The sequence below is a fragment of the Magnolia sinica genome, chromosome 1, assembly GCF_029962835.1.
Source record: "Magnolia sinica isolate HGM2019 chromosome 1, MsV1, whole genome shotgun sequence".
Taxonomy (NCBI): domain Eukaryota; kingdom Viridiplantae; phylum Streptophyta; class Magnoliopsida; order Magnoliales; family Magnoliaceae; genus Magnolia; species Magnolia sinica.
In genome coordinates this window covers 124,145,315-124,166,523 of record NC_080573.1, presented here as the reverse complement: position 1 = coordinate 124,166,523, position 21,209 = coordinate 124,145,315, and the positions used below count along the sequence as shown (strand labels likewise).

Below are 21,209 nucleotides of genomic sequence, written 5' to 3'. Positions count from 1 at the left end.
ATCTTCGCTCAGTAACCTTGGTCTAGGTGGTCAAGTCGTTGATGTGTTTGTGAAAGGAGAATCGAGGGGTTACAGGATGGGAGTCGGATTGCACAGTGTAGCACACAACACTGATCAATAGTTAGTGCTACTGGAAAAGTGTTGTAGGCCCCACCATGATGTATGTGTTTTATCCATGCTGTCCATCCATTTTGCCGGCTCATTTTAGGACATGATCCCAATAATGAGGCAGATCTAAATCTCAGGTGGACCACATGACAGGAAATAGTAGCTATTGAATGACCACCATTAAAAACTTCCTAAAGCCCACCGTAGTGTTTGCTTGCCATCTAACCGGTTGATTAGGTCAAGCAGACCTGATAAAGGAAAAACACACATATCAGCTTGTTCCTAACCTTTTGGAGCACCCAAGATGTTTTTAATGGTAGGTGTTCAATCACCACTATTTGGTAAAGTATGGTCCACCTGAGACTTTGGATCTGCCTTATTTTTGGGGTCATAACTTAAAATAAGCTGGCAAAATGGATGGACACTATAGATAAAATACATACATTATGGTGGGGCCCACAGAGATTTTCCAGTAGCACACAATCCGTGTCCTATGAGATGGTAGTGACTTGCCAAAGTTTCACCACATGGGTGTGGCCAAGCAATTGATGGCGACTTACCAAAGCAGTGCAGACCTCTAATTATTAGAACATAAGTTCCCCCAATAGATCAAGATTCAATATACTGCTAGTACAAGCTGATCATTCAACTGTGATGAGTTTTGTTGGTTGAATGTGGATCCTTACTCTTGCTCCGGTGGTAGACTCTTAGGAGTTTCAACACCCGGTCAACGGTTCGAGTATTCATAAGTGGTAGTGAAATCCCACTACAGGGTGAGTGTGTGGGGGTGTGGATGCGTGTGTTAAAAAAAAAAACAAAAAAATAGAAAAAAAAGAAAAAGAAAAAAGAAAGAATGCGAACCACTACTCAGAAATTACTGATGATCATATGGCAAAAATATATAGATCAATTCCCTTTCCCTGCTTTCTTTCTTGGAGGTGCATACATTCTTAGGCAGCCAGAGACATACACACACACACACCAGGATGTCATATGGGAACTTATCGATAATTACGATAGGGAATACATTGATTATCCTTCTCTTCTATGCGTGTACACTCCATTGATACGTACATTGATATACATGAAGGGAAGGTTAATCAATGGACTCGCTATCATAATTATCACTTGTAACCTAGAAAGTATATATTTTATGCTTGTAGCTTTGAGTAAACATTGCCTTTGATGATAGAGTGGTAGAATAAGATTTATGCAATTGACTCCAATTAATTGAAATGAGGATTAGATGATGATAACTTTAGATGATTAGATGATGATAACTTTAGATGAACGCTGGAGCCATGGTAATGGTAATAGAGGCCGATACCATGAAAATCATTGGAAGAAAAGATTGGTAAAAGAAAATCCAGTCATCAGATGGAGCAGGCAAATTCTTTGAGCAAGACCATTGGATATCCATTGATTTTGATTGTGTAGCCTTCCTGACGAATGGATCGTCATGGTTTTCATCTTCGGTGATCTTCGTGATGCATCCCACCATTTCGGCCGGAAAGAAAGCATCTTATGTTAAAGCTCGTGTACGTGAACATTTTTGGGGATGAGTAAGTAGGTTTACCGTGCAAATGAAAATTGAGGGAGTTGTTAGCAACGAAATCATAAACAAGCATCCGCTCTGAACCGCCGATGCAGTATCCGACTAGAGAAACAAGATGCTTGTGGTGGACACGTGTGATGATCTCAACCTCTGCTTGAAACTCTCGGTCCCCTTGCCTTCCTCCAAATTCCAGGCGCTTGATCGCGACTTTTTTCCCATGTTTGAGGACTCCTTTATGAACAGATCCGTAACCGCCTTTTCCGAGGAAGTTAGAATCTGAGAAGTCATCGGTTGCTCTCTTTATTTCTTCATATGTGAAGATGCTGTTGGAAGAGAGGGAGGAGACGGTGCTTAGCAATGCAGGATCAGGCAAAAGATTAGTATCTTGAGGGGCCGATTCACCTGCAGCAAACATCATAAATGAATCCACATTTTCTTTAGGAACCCGGAAATTACTCTTGGGTTTAACCCCAACTTACTTCAAAATAATTAAAATAAATAAAAATAAAAATAAAAATAAATCTGCTTGCAGTTAATAATAGGTAGATGATCGTAGGATAACGGGATCCCGAGTACTGATGGTCACACATCCAACAGCTATTAGATCAACCTCGACTCGAGTCATGTGTACCGTCAGATTTTTGACCTGCAAACCCACGCATTTATTCCATTCCTGTAAATGTGTGAGTTTGATAGTCTTGTGGGTGATTAATACCGTGTCCTTCGTACTATCAAGGAGGTAACATTACTTCCTCCACAAGGTTGGGTTGTGGTCCATCACGAAGCTCTAGGAAGGCCAGGTTTTCGGTGTGCATCCTGGGCCCTGCCCATCTAATCCTGCTCCCTGAATGGTTTATGGTTCTTGATTTTATTCCGTCGTCTTTACTTTTGTTTTCCTCCATTGATAGGCTTTCCCTAGGTTATTTTTCTCCTTGGATAGCCTGAAATGTAAATTTGGTTGTTATATATAGAAATTAAAGTCTTTCTGTTTTCTTCTTCTCCTTTTTATTTTTATTTTTATTTTTTATTTTTATTTTTTATAATTTTAAAGGACGTAACATTACTTTGGCTTACGTTCTTAAAGTAATGTGGATAATATTCAAATCCATCTTGAGTTACACATGAAGGAAGGTGGGGTAAATTCATAAATTTTGGGGTGGTTCTTTTCTTACCCTTTCTAATTAATTTGTAAAAGACAAAAATATACAAAAATAGGGGGTGTACAAGCAAATATAATATAAATTTTATGATAGTCAATAAAAACTTGTGTGTGTACACTATGGCGTATTAGATGTGATTAAAACCATTATTATACAATGATTATATGTCCGGAAATATAATTCTCATGTTTGGGACAAAATTCTTGCTATGGGAAAATATATTGGATTAAGCAAAATCTTGTTTGGTGGACTTGAAATTGTAAACAACGAGCTAAATTCATAATAGATGATGGTTATGTATATAACCATAATGTCACATGTAAAGGATGTATATGGATGGACGACATGGATAAAACACATGTATCAATGTGGGGCCCACATGTGCAGTGGATTTCAAAATCCATAGAAATCCTATATGGGACCAAATACAATTTCATCCCACCTAATCCCAACCCTTATCATCCTCCTAAAATGCAGGATGGAATTTGTATGGGACCAAATGCAATTTCATCCCACCTAATCCAATCTGATACCATGCGCCGAGCACCCCCTAACAGTTGTTAGATCATGTACCTGCACAAAAGAGTCATCTAAGGTGCCAGGTTGAGTGGATTGACATATGATCGGTGCATTGAAATAGTTCATGAACATATATAATATTGTACATGCCCAATCAAAAGTAACCAAATCAATGGTGTAAGACAAGCAACTTGAGAGAAGGGCATCCGAATCCAGTATGTGTGGCTTGAGATGTACGGAGATGTTAGTACTCAACGATAAGGTCAGCTCCACCTTTAAAGTAGATTGCCCTGATTTGGACCAAGAAGTTCACCTCGTGTGACTCTTCTAGTTTGAATATGAAGACCAATGCGACCTGGGTCTCAAGTCTATCCTGTCCACAAGGTGCGACCCTCCATATTTGGCCCTTAATACAATTTAAAGAGAGAGATGGAGAAAAAAAAAAGAAGGCAAATCCTGAACTTGGGTGGGCCACAACCCAACAAAACAACAAGGGAAGGGGGAAGGACCCCAGCATAGAAAAATTGGATTGTGTGGAGTCCACCATAATGTCGCTCATAATTAAGGTGCGGCCAACTGGGGTTAACGAACTCCCCAAAAATCAATCAGATCAAAAACACAGGTGGGCCATACTACTTGAATTTGGAGGGTTAGGATCACTTGTACATTGTTTTTAGTGGTACAAACCGACCGAGTCTTGGATCAACCTGATTTTTTGGACGTCTCATTTCTATGGTAGGGCTCACCCGATGCATCGTTTGGATTCCACACAAACATCACTCTGAGCTTACAAATAGCTCAACTATGTCGTAGCCCTTGACTATAATGCCAGCTCTTTTCGTTTTATCAATACAAAAGAATAAGGGGTTGTTTGGATGCCTGTAAAGTCTTTTAAGTTGTAAAGAGATTACAGGTATTCTAATTATAAGGACTGTTTGGATGTATGTATTTTCCTATAAAGGCTGTACATGCAGTAAAGTAAACAAATTTATAGCTTTTACCTGTAAAATAAAACCTGCGAAAAGCTATGTTTCATATTATAGGTAAAGTCTTTACAACTAAAAATGTATTATATATAATGGAACACAATTATTGATATACACTCATGATACGTGGGGCCCACTGTACTGTGTATGGTACATCTAATCTATCCATCATGTGCTTTCCTTAATGCTTTCTTATGGCTCTAAAAAATAGCTTGTTGATTATCAAATGGACCACATGAGGGAAGGATGGGACATCCACCATTAAAATCTTGCACATTGCATTTGGGGCTCATGATGATGGGTGGAGGACAGCTGATCTGTCTGGTGTGTGTATGTTTTAATGTTCTCTTAGAACCCAAAAAAATATAAATAAATAAATAAATCAAATCCTTTTTTGATTTGTGGATTTTGGAAGGTTTACTGTCTAAGCTCTATGGCATGAATACCCATTTTATACATTGTAAACGCTTTATAGGCTAGCCAAATACACAATCTGTTAACTTGAAAACAAATTGCCACTTAAAAGACAAACGGAATAGCATATAAATTCTTTACACCTAAAACTCTTTTCGGATTTAATGTGTTTACAACTTAAAACTTTACGGGCATCCAAACGACCCCTAAAGGATCATTTTGATGCTTGTAATTAGAATTCAATGAAATCGATGTGAACTAGAATCCTTCATTGTATTTGGATACCTGTAATTAGAATACATTGGAATCCAAAAACTGTGTTTGGATACAATTTTAGTACTTCAAATTAGTATATTTGGCATTTGATATAATAATTGTAATAAGCCCATTGAAATATATACTTTGGCCAAATATAAGGAAATTTTTAGCGTCAGGTGGGCCATAAAAATGACCCACTTTTAAAAATCATATGGTTTTTGGCATTTACATCGGATTCTCAATCTTTTTTGAGGATTCCAATTCACATGATTTTGTTGCATTCTATTTCATGTTGATTCCAATAACCACTACGTACCATAAACCAAAACGATCAGTTTTACCCATGTGCATCAATTAAACATCGATTACAATCGTTTACCATCAACCAAATGATCCCCTTAATATACTCTAGGTAGAGTGTGACAGATCAATTTAGACACTTAGGTGGGCCGATAATCATGGCCCCCCGTTAGGTTCATAGATTTTTACACATTTGAGAAGTAAAACTGCCTGATTCATGTGCCAGAGAACCGACAATGTAGTATTTGTGGCATATAGTGGGCAACCTTGTACATGCATGCGGGCAAAGTTATCTTTTTTCAGCTGAAGAAAAAAAAAGGTACCTATGTCTGTGGGATTTTAGCACCATACTTCAGGACATATATATGGTATGGACTTGGCTGACGTTTTTAAACCCATTTAATTTTGGGCCAAGCTTAGGGCTACCCTTGGCCCAGCCCAGCCAGGACCGATTAGAGCCCAAGCATATAAAGGGCCCAAGTCCACCTAAATCCAGCAATTATTGATTTTTATCCAACACGCGTGTTTTTACTGTAACTAAGAGGAAGGAGTTAAAAAGACTCATAGAGAATTAAAAAAAAAAAACTCATAATTGTGTCTATTGGATATTGTTTACACCTGTGCTGTCCACATTGCCCAATAAAGATCCTCCACGTATCAGCACACTTGTACCAATGACGGAACAAAAATGTACTCACGTCAAGATGGATTACTAGTGCTTATCTCCCAGGGACACATTGCCTACCAAAAGGAGACCCGCCCAGATGCATATGCACGTTTACACCAGAAAAGGCGGACATTATTCACAAGGCATGTGACCGATTCACGAGAGACATGTGTGACTGCCATTGTGCTAAGGAAGCTTTCAAAGACCTGCCTATATTGGATTCTTTGCAATCCAGCCTACACATAACATGGCCACCCCGAATCAAATCGAAAAGATAAATTTTCTTAAGGATGATCGATATTTCCTCAAAGGCATTAAGGAATTAGGAGCAAATAACAGAAAGTCATACAAAATTAGAAGTAGATAATACCTGATGGTATTATACAATAAGAAGGCCAAATCCTATTTGGATATGACCACTATGTAATTGAAAGTTCATGTAGAAACCACGATGCAACCACTACATCTTAGAAACTTATAAAAGCAGCATTTGAAGAATAGCTCCAAGCCATCGCCACAAACAATCAATCTTTCTATAGCTATAATACTGTTTATCCTTTACTTTAGCTTCTTAGCTTAATCACTTCACTTTTGTCTAGTTATGTTGCGGCAAGTCCAGATCCATTAGATTATTTTAGATGTCTTGCTACTATCCAAGGTATCATTGTAATACTCATTAGGAGTAGGTTAAATATCTATAACCATTGTCATCAAATCCCCTGATTATGGAGTTCTTACTTGATACAATGATAATCACATCCTATTGACTTGACACTATGACCGTCTGGTAGTTTCCACGGCTATTTTTCTAGCACAGGCTGCCATAAGTATTTATTATTTCTTTATTTCATTTATTTTCCTATCGTTGATTGTACTATTACATTCCAAAAATCGATGATCCAGCCTTATTTTTAATTATGTGCAATCCGTATTACTTTACTGAGAAACTTGATATGTTATCACTATTGAAAGAAAAATTCTTAGTTCCAACTCACAAAGATTCCATTCAAAATGACTAGCCCTCTCCTTCTAAAATTGCCCGATCATTGTAATAATTGGTAGCTGAACAGTCGACCAACAAATTCACAAGTCTGGCCCTAATCTAGCTAGTTTGGTGCCTCGGGTCACAATCATTCAATTGATTCAAGTAGAGTACGACTCTAGCACATCAGACACTAATCTAATCGCATATGTTTGACCGAATTCGGGCCATTCGTAACACGTATGGCCCCATATTTGCATTGAATAGTAACAAATATAACAAATTATATATGCATTAGGAATTTAGAAGAAACTCATGATCACATAAATGAGAATCTAATTAGTAAAAGAGAAGTCCACATGACCTTTGACGACTAATTATTCCCTCTCTCAAAGCCACCACCGAGGATGGCTAAATTGGTGTTTTTCACCACTCCACTCATTATTTATCAATATCTCCTCTCTAGCCTCTCATGACGAGCCCCTTAAACCCATCGTAAAACCTTAGATGGAAGAAGAAGAAGAAATAAGTTTTTTCTTTCTTTGGGTCTATTTTTGTCCAGACTTTGAGGAAACAATTATTTGCATAAGGAAACAATTGATTCATGTGATTTATCTAATGGGACCCACCACATATGAGGTTGGATAATAGGATTGATTAAATCGACCCATATTGAAAAGCCACAATCTAACCTTTCATTATGTTCAATATGGATAATATATTATTTCAATAGTTGATTTTGTTAGATCTAGCTAGATCACCATATCATGAGCAAAAATCATAGTATTAAGTGGCCTCCATCGTGCATGGTTGTTTTCGATCATACACATTTGTGCCGACTACGCAAGTGAGCATGGCTTAGGTTAAGCCAGTCATGAGCATATAAATTGTCATTTGCATTTAGGTTGGGCACATGCAATGCTTAGAAATTTTTTGGTATAGGCAAGGTTGGTTGGGATAAAAAATTTTAGGATGGGCTTCGCAACATGAAGCCTGACATGAACCTACTAGTTGACAGCACCATTGACACTTAATAGTTTTTTAAAAAGGAGGCTCCCAGTGTGCGTTTATATTGTGCGTGCATATATACTGAGCATGTATTTGTTTTCATGCTATCCTATTTTGTTAGATAAGTTTTATATGCGATATCTTTTATATTTTATACATATTAATTTTAATGGAATAACATGCAAGTTTTTCCTTAAATTAATGGTATTAGAGCTTGATTTGGGCATTTGATTTTCACAATTTTTATCGCATCCTAATCTCTCCGGTTCATTTGCCCGCCATTGTTGTCGCTGCCCATAGTTGTCAAATTCATTGTCCGCTAAAAATCTTTCAAGACTGTCATTTGTTGTAGCCTCCATCCACCACCACCATAGGTATTATTGTTGCTTACATCAATTCCCACGAATCATTGATGCCCCACCTATCATCGAATCTCAACACTGGATCCCAACCTCGAAACCTTATGTTGAAACCTAAAGCCCTGCCATCCTTACCATCCCCTTCTTCTCCGACATTGCTACCCACCTGCACCCTTGTAACTACAGATTTGTCATAACCCATATACTCAATCTGCCATTACAGTTGCACCTGCCATTGTATCATTGTTGCTCTGAAACCCACCTCTACCCATATTGTACCCATCTCTTCCTATCATCGCCATTGAAGCCCTTCTGTGACTTGTCATCGGCACCATCACTATCATTTGCTATAATCCCCATCTACACCGTTACCATCATTGAAGCCTTACCATCATTGAAGCCTTACCATGATCGACTGTTATTGATGCAACCCCCCAACAAACTGTTGAAAATAAGTGGTTTTTAAAATAATAAAAATGAAAATTCGGGTTTTTCAAAATTTTGGGATTTTCCTGCCAAAACGCTTTTTGAATTTTTTGAATTAAAAGGTGCGGTGTGTGTGCTTTGTCCCACATCGGAAATGTGAAGAAAACTTTTGTGGTTTATATATGGACTTGTGAAGAGTATTCTTACTTGGAGTTTTTGGAGGAGATGAAACACGGGTTGCATGTTCCAGTGCGTAGCCCTCGAACACACACACGCAAGCGCGCTTGTGCTCGGGCACGGGCGAGGGTGTGGGCAGTGTGGCTGTAGAGGCTGTAGTGCCGCAGTTTATACTTCACACGTCGTGAATTTACGCGAACCGGCGCGAGACGGTGCGACCTCGGTGCGATGGGTCTGGTAAGAGCCTTAGGGCGGTGTGGATATGAAAATCCGAAATAAGCCTGAGTTTTATATGTGACTGAGAATGGTTGGATCTTAAATCCGAAACGTCCAGCTGTTTCTAAAAACAGATAGCCACCTTAAAAGCCACAACGGTCCAAAAATGGACGGGCCAGGATGATCCAACGGTCAGATCTTCTGATCTGATGACCAGAAACGTGTGGGATTAATGGACAACGGCCAGAAACATTTTTCAAATGTTCTGGACCATTGAATACCACACAGCAACGGTACTATACTTGATGTGTATATAAACTGGACCATTCCAGTCTGATTTCATCATCTCAACACACCATCTCTACCATCAAATCAGATACGATCCATAGCTCCATTCTAAAATACTTAGAACATCTCCACCGTTTGAGTCTGTCAAAAGAAATCTGCTACGTTAAAATTGTTCTACATTGGACCTATCGTGATTGCTGCATGCTGAATTTAGATAAGACTTGTCTTATCCTGGAAGCAATTCGCCTGTAACCCATCGACAGTTGATAAGGGGGCGAATCACGCTTTAAGGATAATGTATTTTATACGTGATTCAGCCTAGTGAAATATTTTATTTCTATTTATTTTTGTATTTTCGATGTATCCAAACGTAAATTCATAACACAAACCCTACTCTGAGTCCTCCATTCAATCCGTGACCCACAACCCCTACCTCATTTTCACCACTCATCATTGATGATGCTACCCTGACCTGCTACTATTGTTGTCGTGAGCCACTGCCTTGACTTTTATTACACCTAAGCTACTACCTCGACTCACCTCCATTGGAGTCAATGCCTTGGAAAACCATCGATGCCTTAATCCACTAGCCATTTTGATATGATTGGGGAAATCTCAGGAGTTGATCATGGTGACCACGGGTCCTAGATTGGACATGCGATATATATGTTATAGAAAAATTTAGTGTTACTCTCATCTTATGTTGATTGGGTTTGTTGAGGAGTGATTCCTCTGGTAGTCCCTAAGAACTTAAGATTGGATATAATGGTTATTAACTTGGAAGAGTCGTGGTCCATATATCTCAATACCATGTTAGACCATGATCATCACAGGTGCATGAGATATACCCATGGCCATCAGTTCATAAGATGGACGATAATCTTATGTAAGGGGAGTGACTTGGGTGAAGATGAACGGTCTCCACAATCAGAAGCTGACTTGGTGTAATTGGTTTATGCCTTGCCTCTACCCTGCATAAAAGTGAGTGTTATGAATAAATGATCGAGGTTAAGACCTCGGTCACCCACATTAGTGGATCAAGGTCAAGTCAACAGTCTGAGGGCTTGACCCCATTAGCTTGAACTGATCATGAGATTAGGACTTAATGATGCATAAAAGATATTCGATCCTTAGACCTGAAGATGTGTAAGGGTCACGATCTTAACTAATTAGCTTTGGCTCTTCCTACGAGGTCTATGTAGATACGAATAAAGTAGACATAACCAGGTACTTCCATCAAAGGTCATTGATTTTTGTACAAGCCAACAATGGATCTACTGGTTTGCATAGGAACATATTTATGGCTTTGATCTGGATAGATTAAGGATTCATCAATTGATTTTTTCATTGGGCTTGACACTTAAAATGTTTTCAACAGGCTCTCAAGGGTTTTCTGCCATTAAAGTTTTGTTTTAATCATTAAAATTTATTTTATTACACTTGATGATAACTTAATGAATCAGATCTGAGTGTCTGCTTTTGATTGATATGGGATATGATCACTAGTGGATGGTGGAGGGATTGGACCATAAGTAGGTGGATTGACGGACCTCATTCACAATAGGTTATATCGAAGTTCATGGGATGGCAGGGTATCATACTAGATGTATTCCTGAAGTCCTAACCACTCATTATTTATATGATCTTATCCCAAAGGAAATTTGTAACTAACCCTTGACATCCCCACCCCATGGGATGTGTGAGTGTGAGGGAAAAGAGAGAGTTTAAGAAAAATAGAAGAGATCTACTTCGCCCTCTTTTATCATCCTCACATGTGTGGTCTACTTTTGTAGATGATATACATGTGTGGTCTAAAGGATTAGACATGGGATATCTTTTTTTCTTTAATACTTGAATAGATCATGAAGAGATGAGTATTTGGTTTAGAAGATCGACATCCACAGATTGGCATGACAAACATCTCTATCGTGCACATTACATACAAGTATGATTTTCACTGTTTATATATACTGTTATATTCTTTAAAAAAAAATGATGTCATTGCAAACATGAATTCTTGGGATGGGTCACATAATCAACTTGTACCGTAGGCATTTGTATGCTTGGGACCCAACACCTCCATTGCACAAATCCGAGTTGTCCTTCACACTCAGACCCACTATAATCTAATGTAGATCTAAACAGTTGGATCTCTAAATGATATGGTTCGTTGCATTCACGTTGTATGACGACTAATGAATCTTTTTTAAATAATTGTTGACCTTTTTCTGACCTAATCCTACGGTCGATGGAGCTGTTACGGTATTATCCCAAGTTGGCTCTATTACTACTAAAAAAATTAAATATTTCTAATGTTTATTGTATTCCCTCTGTTACCGCGAATTTACTTTTTATCGTGAAATCATGAATTTACTTTTTATCGTGCTTCAATTTGTACATCTGTACGTACCGCAACTACTTTTAATCCTCTTATCTTTATGGAATTGTTGTCGTGGGGTCATGTTTCTCCTACTAAGACTAATTTTTGTTTTCTAGCGGTTCTCTTCTTACTTTTTCTTAGAAAATATCAAAAATGTCAAAGAATGCGAATATTCAAACTTTTCATATCTAAGTTTTACCTTTTGGCTACAAGGAATCTATTTCTTCTTCTATATTTGATATCGTTCAGATTGGTGATTGGGAATTTGCTTCTATTGCTTCAAAAGGAAGATCTCATTATTATGTTCCCTTTATTGATGATCAGAAATATACAAGATATATATACTTGAGTGTTTTTCATACATATGTACTCACGCTGAACTTTTTAAAGTATTTGTTTACGAGGAAATTTAAATTTCTATTAAAATTAAAGCTTTACACTATAACTTTGGAAGTAAATATATTAGTGAATTTTTTTTTAAAAAAAATAATAAAATCTGACAGAAACATTCTGCAGCATCAAAAGTTTTGACCGTGTACCCTAAAGTAAAATGGTGCAGTAGAGCACAAAAGTTACTACATCCTATGAATTGCTTGAGCTCTTCTCCTATTTGCCTCTATTTCAAAAGCTTACATTCAATGTCTTTTATATCTGTACCCATTCATTCTCAATGGAATAACACACATGTTTTACGTTGGCACTCAGAAACTACTGTAGAATGAGTTAATTCTACAACTGTGTAAGGCCCACTGTGATGTATGGCCCACATCCACTCTATCCATGAGGCAACACCCTTCAAGTTCACCTTGTATCCATATAATCAGACAAATCCCAAACATAGGTGGGTCACCACATGGAAACAGTTGGGATGGTGGCAGCCACCACCAAAACCTTTCAGATTGTGTGTGTGGCTCACCATCTTCTTATATGCTATCCAATGCATTCATAATATGCTCCTACTAGGGTAAATAGACACGTAAAAAATTCCAGCCATTCCAAGACTTAGGTTGGTTACATCATGGGATCATTTTAGTGGTTTCAGGCATAATTTTACATAGTGTGGCTTGCCTAAGTTTTGAATCACCCTTATTTTTGGTGTTGACGGAGAAAATGCGAGGGGCGACATGATGGGTAGATTGGCTTTCATGAAGACATCATAAAGTGCTGTAGAATAAAGCTTATTCTACAAACATTGCATAGGAACCGGCCTCTCTACAAAGTCTAATAATAAAAAAATTAATTTTACCTCTTGGCAACTTAGGGTGCCAGCTGCTATTGAGACAGTCCTATAATTATAACTGTCCATGTTTCCTATTTCATTCGATGAGGGCCACTGAGAGAAACATACGCTAAATGGATGATTCTAACCATATATATCTGGATGAATTTAGAAAAGAGGATTTTAAATAGCACACAACTGTAATCTCAGAATCATTACTGAAGTGATATCATTAGATGATGGCTTATCTTTAATATATACCGCGTGCTTAGTGAGGTAATATAATTAGTTTTAAAAGGACATGGAAGAGATTTAAAAAATAAGAAAAAACTATGGCTTCAATTTTTTCTGCTCTTCAAGAACAATCCTTGAGCCTTTTTCACCAATTTTATATTTTTACACGAGTAGCCTTCACAACTATTCCTCTCTCCTCACTACCTGCAGCCCTCATGCACTCGTGCCCACACTTGGTCTGTTTAGTGCATGGTATTAGGTATGCAATTACATTCAATCCAATGTAAATTTCATTTAACATTTGGAAATAATGAGAAGAATTGGATCCATCCAAGTATCATATAATAATAAGATTTTATAGAATTTCTGATCGATTTTGAAATCCATTATATTTGTAGGCCTCACATTGATGTATGTGTTTGAGTCACATTTGAGTCACATTTGAGTCATATATGTGTATAGGTTGCCAATACCAACGGTAAAATCTAGTTTGTTGATTATAATTCTATAGTCGACCAAACGGAACACAAGCTTCACTTAATATGATGTTTTTTTAATTGGAGAAAGAATATGTTCCCAAATGTGGGATGTGACTATCAAAATACCATGGTATATTTGTATTTCCATACATGTAATTATTGTATAATAATTATGATGTTAATTCCATTTAAAGCAATTCCATGCCATTTAATCAACTGTACCAAACAGGCCAGGATTGGGAATAGGAAGGGATTTGATTGGATGAGGTGCTGCTTTTGAAGATAAGATTGGCCCAATCAAGTCACGAGACATTAAGAATCCTGAGGGACATCCAATCACCAGGTTCACGTCCACACCCACCACACCCTCTGTCTCCTTGTAGGCCCCACTCTTCCTCTCTCTCTCTCTCTCTCTCTCTCTCTCTCTCTCTCTCTCGCCCTTTCTCTCTTCACTCTACGTGAGTTGCACGTGCCACAACAGCGTGGTACGAGAAGATATACAGTTCCAATCATCGGAACACCTCAGCTTGTGGACCAAAACAGCCTACAACACCTGTTCTACACACAGCGCGGGTTAGAACACCCAACTTGTTGGGTTGTAAACCCAATCCTTTGCTGACGAGTGGCTGCAGCCACCTCAAAACAGAAAATAAACTTTTAAAAAGAAACAGTGATATGCTGCTGTGTTAGAATCGTATTCAAACGGAGATGAATACACGGTGCTGTTATAGGCTTTTCTTGTTACGTGAAAAGACTAATCTGTCCCTGTCCAGATACATCCCAGGGGCAGCTAGAGAAAGAAAAAAAATCTAGAAAAAATCTACTGTATATCTTCTCTTAGCTAGCAGAGTAAACTTAGAAAAAAATCTCAACAGCTAGAAAGATCACACAGCTAGGAATCTAATTTTAGAAAGGAAATCCAATCTCACAGCTAGCAAAGCTAGCTCAGACGATGCTCATACGGTTTTGGATTTGCACAAATCCATCACCGCTTCCAACACTCCCCTTCAAACCAAAACCGGCTTCATTCCGAGCATCGTTCTTAGTCGTTTGAATGCATCTGTCGGCAATGCCTTTGTGAAAATATCCGCCACCTGTTCCGTAGTATGACAATACTCTAATTTCATCGTTTTTTGCTTCACATGATCTCTCAGAAAATGGTACCGGGTATCAATGTGTTTGCTTCTTCCATGCTGCACCGGATTTTTAGCTAGCTCGATTGCCGACTTGTTATCCACATATATGACTGTGGATTCTTCCTGCGGATGCTTCAGCTCCTTTAGCAGGTTTCTCAACCAAATTCCTTCACAGACGGTGGACGATGCTGCCATGTACTCTGCTTCACATGTGGACAGGGCGACCACACTCTGCTTCTTCGAATTCCATGTGAATGCTGTCGACCCAAGATAGAAAACATAGCCTGTGGTGCTTTTTCTTTCATCTTGATCACCACCCCAATCACTATCAGAGTATCCATACAACATCGCATCATCATTGTACGGATAAAAAAGACCAAACTCAATAGTCCCTTTGATATACCTCAGTACTCGTTTTGCAGCTAGCCAGTGTGATTCTTTTGGGGCTTCCATATACGGGTTTAGAAGCCCAACACTGTAGACTATATCTGGCCTAGTGATTGTGAGGTACCTTAAACTTCCGATTAGGCTCTTGAATAGGGTTGAGTCGACGTTTTTTCCTTCTCCATCTTTCGTGAGCTTCAGGCCTGTTGTAATAGGTGTATTTACCGCTTTACAATCGACCATCTGAAACCTCTCAAGGAGTTCCTTTGTGTACTTCTTCTGGGATATGTGAATGCCGCCGACTTGTTGCTTCACCTCAATGCCCAAGAAGAAAGACATCAATCCACCATCAGTCATTTCGAACTCTTTGAACATAGCCAGCTTGAATTCTTCAAACATCGCCTGACTGTTCCCAGTGAACAACAGATCATCAACATATAAACAAGCGATAAGCATATCACCATGGGCATTCTTCTTTGTGTAGACGGCATGCTCATATGGACATTTGACGAAACCATTCTCTTGAAGATAACCGTCGATCCGTGCATTCCAAGCACGGGGAGCTTGCTTCAACCCATACAGGGCTTTCTTCAGCTGATACACCTTGTGTTCCTCCCCTTGCATGACAAAGCCTTCAAGCTGGTCAACGTATACTTTTTCTTCGAATACCCCATTTAGGAATGCAGATTTTATATCCAGTTGGTAAATCATCCAACTGTGATAAGCTGCAAGGGAGATAATCATTCTTACAGTATCAAGGCGAGCAATTGGGGTGAAAACTTCTTCATAGTCTACCTCATATTTCTGTTTATAACCTTTAGCTACGAGCCTTGCTTTATATCGTTCGATCTTACCATCGGCATTCCGCTTGATTTTGTACACCATTTGAGACTAATGGTCTTCTGACTTTTGGGAAGTGAGGTCAACTCCCATGTTCGATTCTTCTTGATGGCATGAATCTCTTCTTCCATAGCCTTTCTCCAACATTCTTCATTCACAGCCTCCTCAAATGTGAGAGGCTCATGGTCCGCATACAGGCAGAGTAAATTTACTTCCTCAGTTTCTGCATAGATGTCGTTGAGGCTTCTCATTTTAATAGGAGCCAAGGATGAAGGAGAATCAGATGAAGATGTGCTGGATGAATTCTGATTTGATGAAGTACTTTCAGGAGATATGGAGCGTACTCCTGGACTTCTGAGATCCGAAGGGGTTGATGTGGGTGTCTGCTCCTGATTCATATGCCTCTCTTCTTCATATACTTCTGCCTCAACCTGACTTTCTTTGGCCGAATCTTCCTGGTTCCACTTCCAAGATTCTTCCTCGCAGAATACTACATCTCTACTTACCACCAGCTTATTGGTTAGTGGGTTGTAGAGCTTGTATGCCTTTGACTCTTCACTGTAGCCGATGAAGATGCACTTCTCGCCACGATCATCAAGCTTTTTTCTTCTCGCTTCTGGAACTTGAGCGTAGGCGACACACCCAAAGATCTTAAGGTGCGCCACGCTCGGCTTGTATCCACTCCATGCTTCTTGCGGTGTCTGGAATCTGACACTCTTGGTTGGACACCTATTGAGCAGATAGGCAGTACATGCAACTGCCTCTGCCCAGAAATTCTTTAGTAGACTTTTCTCCTTCAGCATGGTCATCGTCATGTCAAGTATGGTGCGGTTCTTCCGTTCTGCAATTCCATTTTATTGTGGCGTGTACGCTGCAGTGTGTTGTTACTTAATGCCATGTTCCCTGCAATATTTTCGAAAAACATTCCAGATGTACTCTTCACCTCTGTCAGATATAAGGGTTTTGATTTTAAGACCACTTTCTTTTTCAACAAGGGCCTTAAAATTTTTAAAAATAGTAAAAGTAGCCGACTTCTCTTTGATTACATGCACTCGTAATTTTCTACTGAAATCGTCAATGAAGGTAATAAAGTATTTATTACCTCCAAGAGAGATTGGCTCTAATGGTCCACAGATGTCAGTGTGAACCAACTGCAACGGTTCTCTTGCTCTTCGGGATACTCCACTCGGAAAGGAGTTTCTTTGTTGTTTCCCAAGTGTGCACGCCTCACACACATGTTCTGAAGCTTTAATAGTAGGCAAACCATGCACCATGCTTGATGAGGACAGTTTTAGGCCACTGAAATTTAGATGGCCAAAGCGAAGATGCCACATCCAGGAATCATTCTTTGCTTTTCCATAAAAACACTTCTCAAGCATTGTGTTTATATGGAGAGGAAACATACGGTTCTTTGCCATCTGGACTTTTACAATCAAACGTCCATGCAAATCTCTAATGGAAAGAGAAGAGTTCTCCATGTGTATGACATACCCTTTTTCGAGGAGTTGTCCGAGACTCAGTATGTTACTCTTCATGTTAGGCACATAGTACACATTGGAGATATAGTTTGGAACACCATTCTTCTGAAAGATTTGGATTTTACCTTTACCTTTCACAGGTGTTTTTGATGAGTCTCCAAACGTTACATCGCCATGAACTCCTTCTGTGAGTTCCACAAAGAGTTTCTTGTCGCCGCACATGTGATTACTTGCACCCGTATCGAGATACCATACGTCCTGCTGATCACTACCTTTCTCTTGTGCAAGGAGAAGTGTGGAGCTTTCTTATTCATGTCCTGATGCTTCGGCATAGTTGGATCGCTCGTCTTGATTCATCGGCTTGCTCCAACAATCAGATGTATAGTGGCCAAGCTTGTTGCAATTATAGCATTGGATGTTCTTTGTACTTCCCCGTCCACGCATAGATCTACCTCTACCATTTCCTCTTCCATGGAAATTGGTATTTTTCTGTTGGTTTTGGGCATGACTTTGTTGGTATCCGCGCCCTCTGCCTCTTGCGCGATTGTTAGCAAACCGTCCACCACGTTGTGAACTTCCACGTCCACCATTTCTATCATTAAGAGTCAATCTTGACTCCAAAGCTTGTTCCATCGGCATGGAACTGGCATTCTTCTGCATTCGTTGCTCATGAACTTGCAACGATCCCATCAACTCCTCAATGGAGAGTTTCTCAATATCTTTTGATTCTTCGATCGCCACAACCACATGCTCAAACTTGGTTGTGAGGGATCGAAGTATCTTTTCAATAACTCGAACATCTTCAATCTTTTCACCATTTCTTTTCAAATTATTGACAGTTACAAGCAAACGCGAAAAATAATCAGTAACATTCTCACCTTCCTTCATGTGAGTTGCTTCGAACTCGGCTCTCAATGTTTGAAGGCGAACCCGCTTCACTCGATCTACACCCTTGAAGATGGTGCCAAGGGTATCCCATGCTTGCTTGCTTGATGTTGCTTCGGCAATCTTTTCGAAGGTGGATTCATCCAAGCCTTGATAGAGGAGAAACAAAGCCTTATTGTCTCTCTTCCTTTGATTTTTGAGAGCAGTCTTTTCTTCGTTGGTGAAGGCAGCTTCTTCTTCCATAGTGGGTTCTTCATACCCATCGGTGACGATCTCCCATAGTTCTTGCGACCCGAACAACGCCTTCATTTGGATGCACCATTTTTCATAGTTGTCCTTTGACAACTTAGGAACCTGCGGCTGGATGGTGCTTGCCATCTTTGCTGAAACAGTCGAGTTGTGGACAAATCCTTGGCCTTTTGCTATCTGATTGTTTTGAAAAAAAAACAGCAATCTGATTTTTTTTGAAAAAAAAACTGCCGCTACAATCTGATTTTTTTTAAAAACAGATTTTTTTCTGAAAAAACTGCGGCTGCAATCTGATTTTTTTTCAAAACAGTTTTTTTTGAAGACCTGCGGCTGGAATCTGATTTCTTTTGAAAAAAGCTGATTTTTTTTGAAAACCGGGAGTGCAGGATCTGCCTCTTGCTGATGAGGCCCAAGGATCGTCGGCTCTGATACCACTTTGTTGGGTTGTAAACCCAATCCTTTGCTGACGAGTGGCTGCAGCCACCTCAAAACAGAAAATAAACTTTTAAAAAGAAACAGTGATATGCTGCTGTGTTAGAATCGTATTCAAACGGAGATGAATACACGGTGCTGTTATAGGCTTTTCTTGTTACGTGAAAAGACTAATCTATCCCTGTCCAGATACATCCCAGGGGCAGCTAGAGAAAGAAAAAAATCTAGAAAAAATCTACTGTATATCTTCTCTTAGCTAGCAGAGTAAACTTAGAAAAAATCTCAACAGCTAGAAAGATCACACAGCTAGGAATCTAATTTTAGAAAGGAAATCCAATCTCACAGCTAGCAAAGCTAGCTCAGACGATGCTCATACGGTTTTGGATTTGCACAAATCCATCACCGCTTCCAACACAACTCTCGGGGCCACCATCTTGTATATATAAAATCCCTCCGTCCATCAACTCCCATCGTTGGGGCCAAAATCGTACATATCCACTGCTCAGATGGGCCACACATCAGGTATGATATATGGAGATGAGATTAAAACCATTGCTTTATATGTAGGGCTAATAACGTCTGTATCTTTCAATATCAAACCAGAGTGAATAAGGTGTAACTCACCGTGATGAAGAGAAGACTTCGGATCCAAAACTCCATCTCGCCACACTACATGAACTTAAACGTTTTAGAAGTAATTTTACATTAATCTAATTGATGAGGTCCACTTGAATTTTCTATCGGTCTGATGTTTGCAAGTACAATGAAGATAATGCTTCTCAGCTAATGGACGGAGTAGATTTTACATATACAAAATGATGGCTCCCATAGAGCTTGGATATGTTATGCTCTGGGTAAAACAGGTGTTACCGACGATTCTGGTCCTCTTATCGGATCTGATCTCTTGTTTGCACGGAGAACGTAATGCTTCTCAGCTGATGAACGTAATAGATTTTGCACATACAACATGATGGGCCCTATAGAGGTGTTGTAGATGATTTCCGTTCTCAGCTCGTGTCTGCAATGGGGTTACACATGCTAGCGATCTTGAATTGGGATGGAGGGAAAAGGAAATCCCATTTCATAACAGCCAGATTTGATCAAATGAAGAAAAATAAAAATCACAAAATTCTATTAAAAAGTGAGTAGAGAAGGACAGATTCAAAAAGCTTACCGTTGGAAATCCGACTTCTATCTTCTGGTGTACGAGCTTTTAAGCAGAAGCAGTTTCCCATTGAGAGAGCGTGTCATCCGAAAGAAGAAGATGGGACTATAAAAATACTCGAGAAGAGGGGAGCGAATTAGGTGCGTCCATTGACTCCTCCTACACAGTACGGTCCTGACTGTGGGGCCTACCTTTTTATATGTATTTTATATCCACACCGTCCATCCTTTTGAAAAGATAAGTTTAGGGAATTAAACGAAAAATAAAGTAGATAAAATTCTCAGATGGACAAAAGAACGGGAAACAGTGATGATTGACCGTTAAAATCTTCTTGTAGGCCGCAAAAGCTTTGGATCATGCTGATATTTTATTTTTGCCTTCATCCAGGTCTCTGTGACATTATCAACAGGATGGATGGAAAATAAACATTACTGTGAATATTAACGTGGGCCCAATGAAGTTTTTAATGGTAGACGTTCAACATCACCTTTTCCTATGGTGTGATCCATAAGATATTTGGATGTAATTATTCTTTTGTTTCAGACCAAAAATGATCTGGAAAAACGGATGGACGGCTTGGATATAAAATAAATAAATCAAGGTGAGTCTACGGTAAGGGCCGCACTGTGATGGGTGGGATCGGAGCCGTATGATCCGCTCAAAAGACCGGTTCGACTAAAAGACTTTTCGACGACAATCAGGTTTTTGTCCGGAGAGAGATGACAGCCTTTTTTCTTTCCCGCAAGGACAAAAATCAAGTTGATTAGGCGGCGGATTGGATTAGGTTCGACCCGCGTGTTCCGAGCTCGGGACAGGCAGGGTTTAGAGGGACTGACGTGATGTATAGATTTCATCCACACAGTCCATTCATTTTTTCATATCATTTTAGATTATAAGACAAAAAA

The 21,209-nt window shown here is 39.2% G+C and overlaps 1 protein-coding gene across 1 annotated transcript in view; it reads right to left on the bottom strand.

Annotated features, from left to right (window-relative positions):
• Window positions 1-20,399, bottom strand: part of LOC131249035 (proline-rich receptor-like protein kinase PERK1) — a 39,300-nt gene extending 18,901 nt beyond the window's left edge. Inside the window, exons 1-3 of the mRNA XM_058249600.1 lie at window positions 20,314-20,399; window positions 19,764-19,808; window positions 1,685-2,065 (exon numbers count right to left, since the gene is read on the bottom strand). Coding sequence (XP_058105583.1) covers window positions 1,685-2,065; window positions 19,764-19,808; window positions 20,314-20,374 — 487 coding nt within the window. The 5' untranslated portion in view covers window positions 20,375-20,399. The remainder of the gene's footprint in view (window positions 1-1,684; window positions 2,066-19,763; window positions 19,809-20,313) is intronic.
• Between the last annotated feature and the right edge of the window lie 810 nt (window positions 20,400-21,209).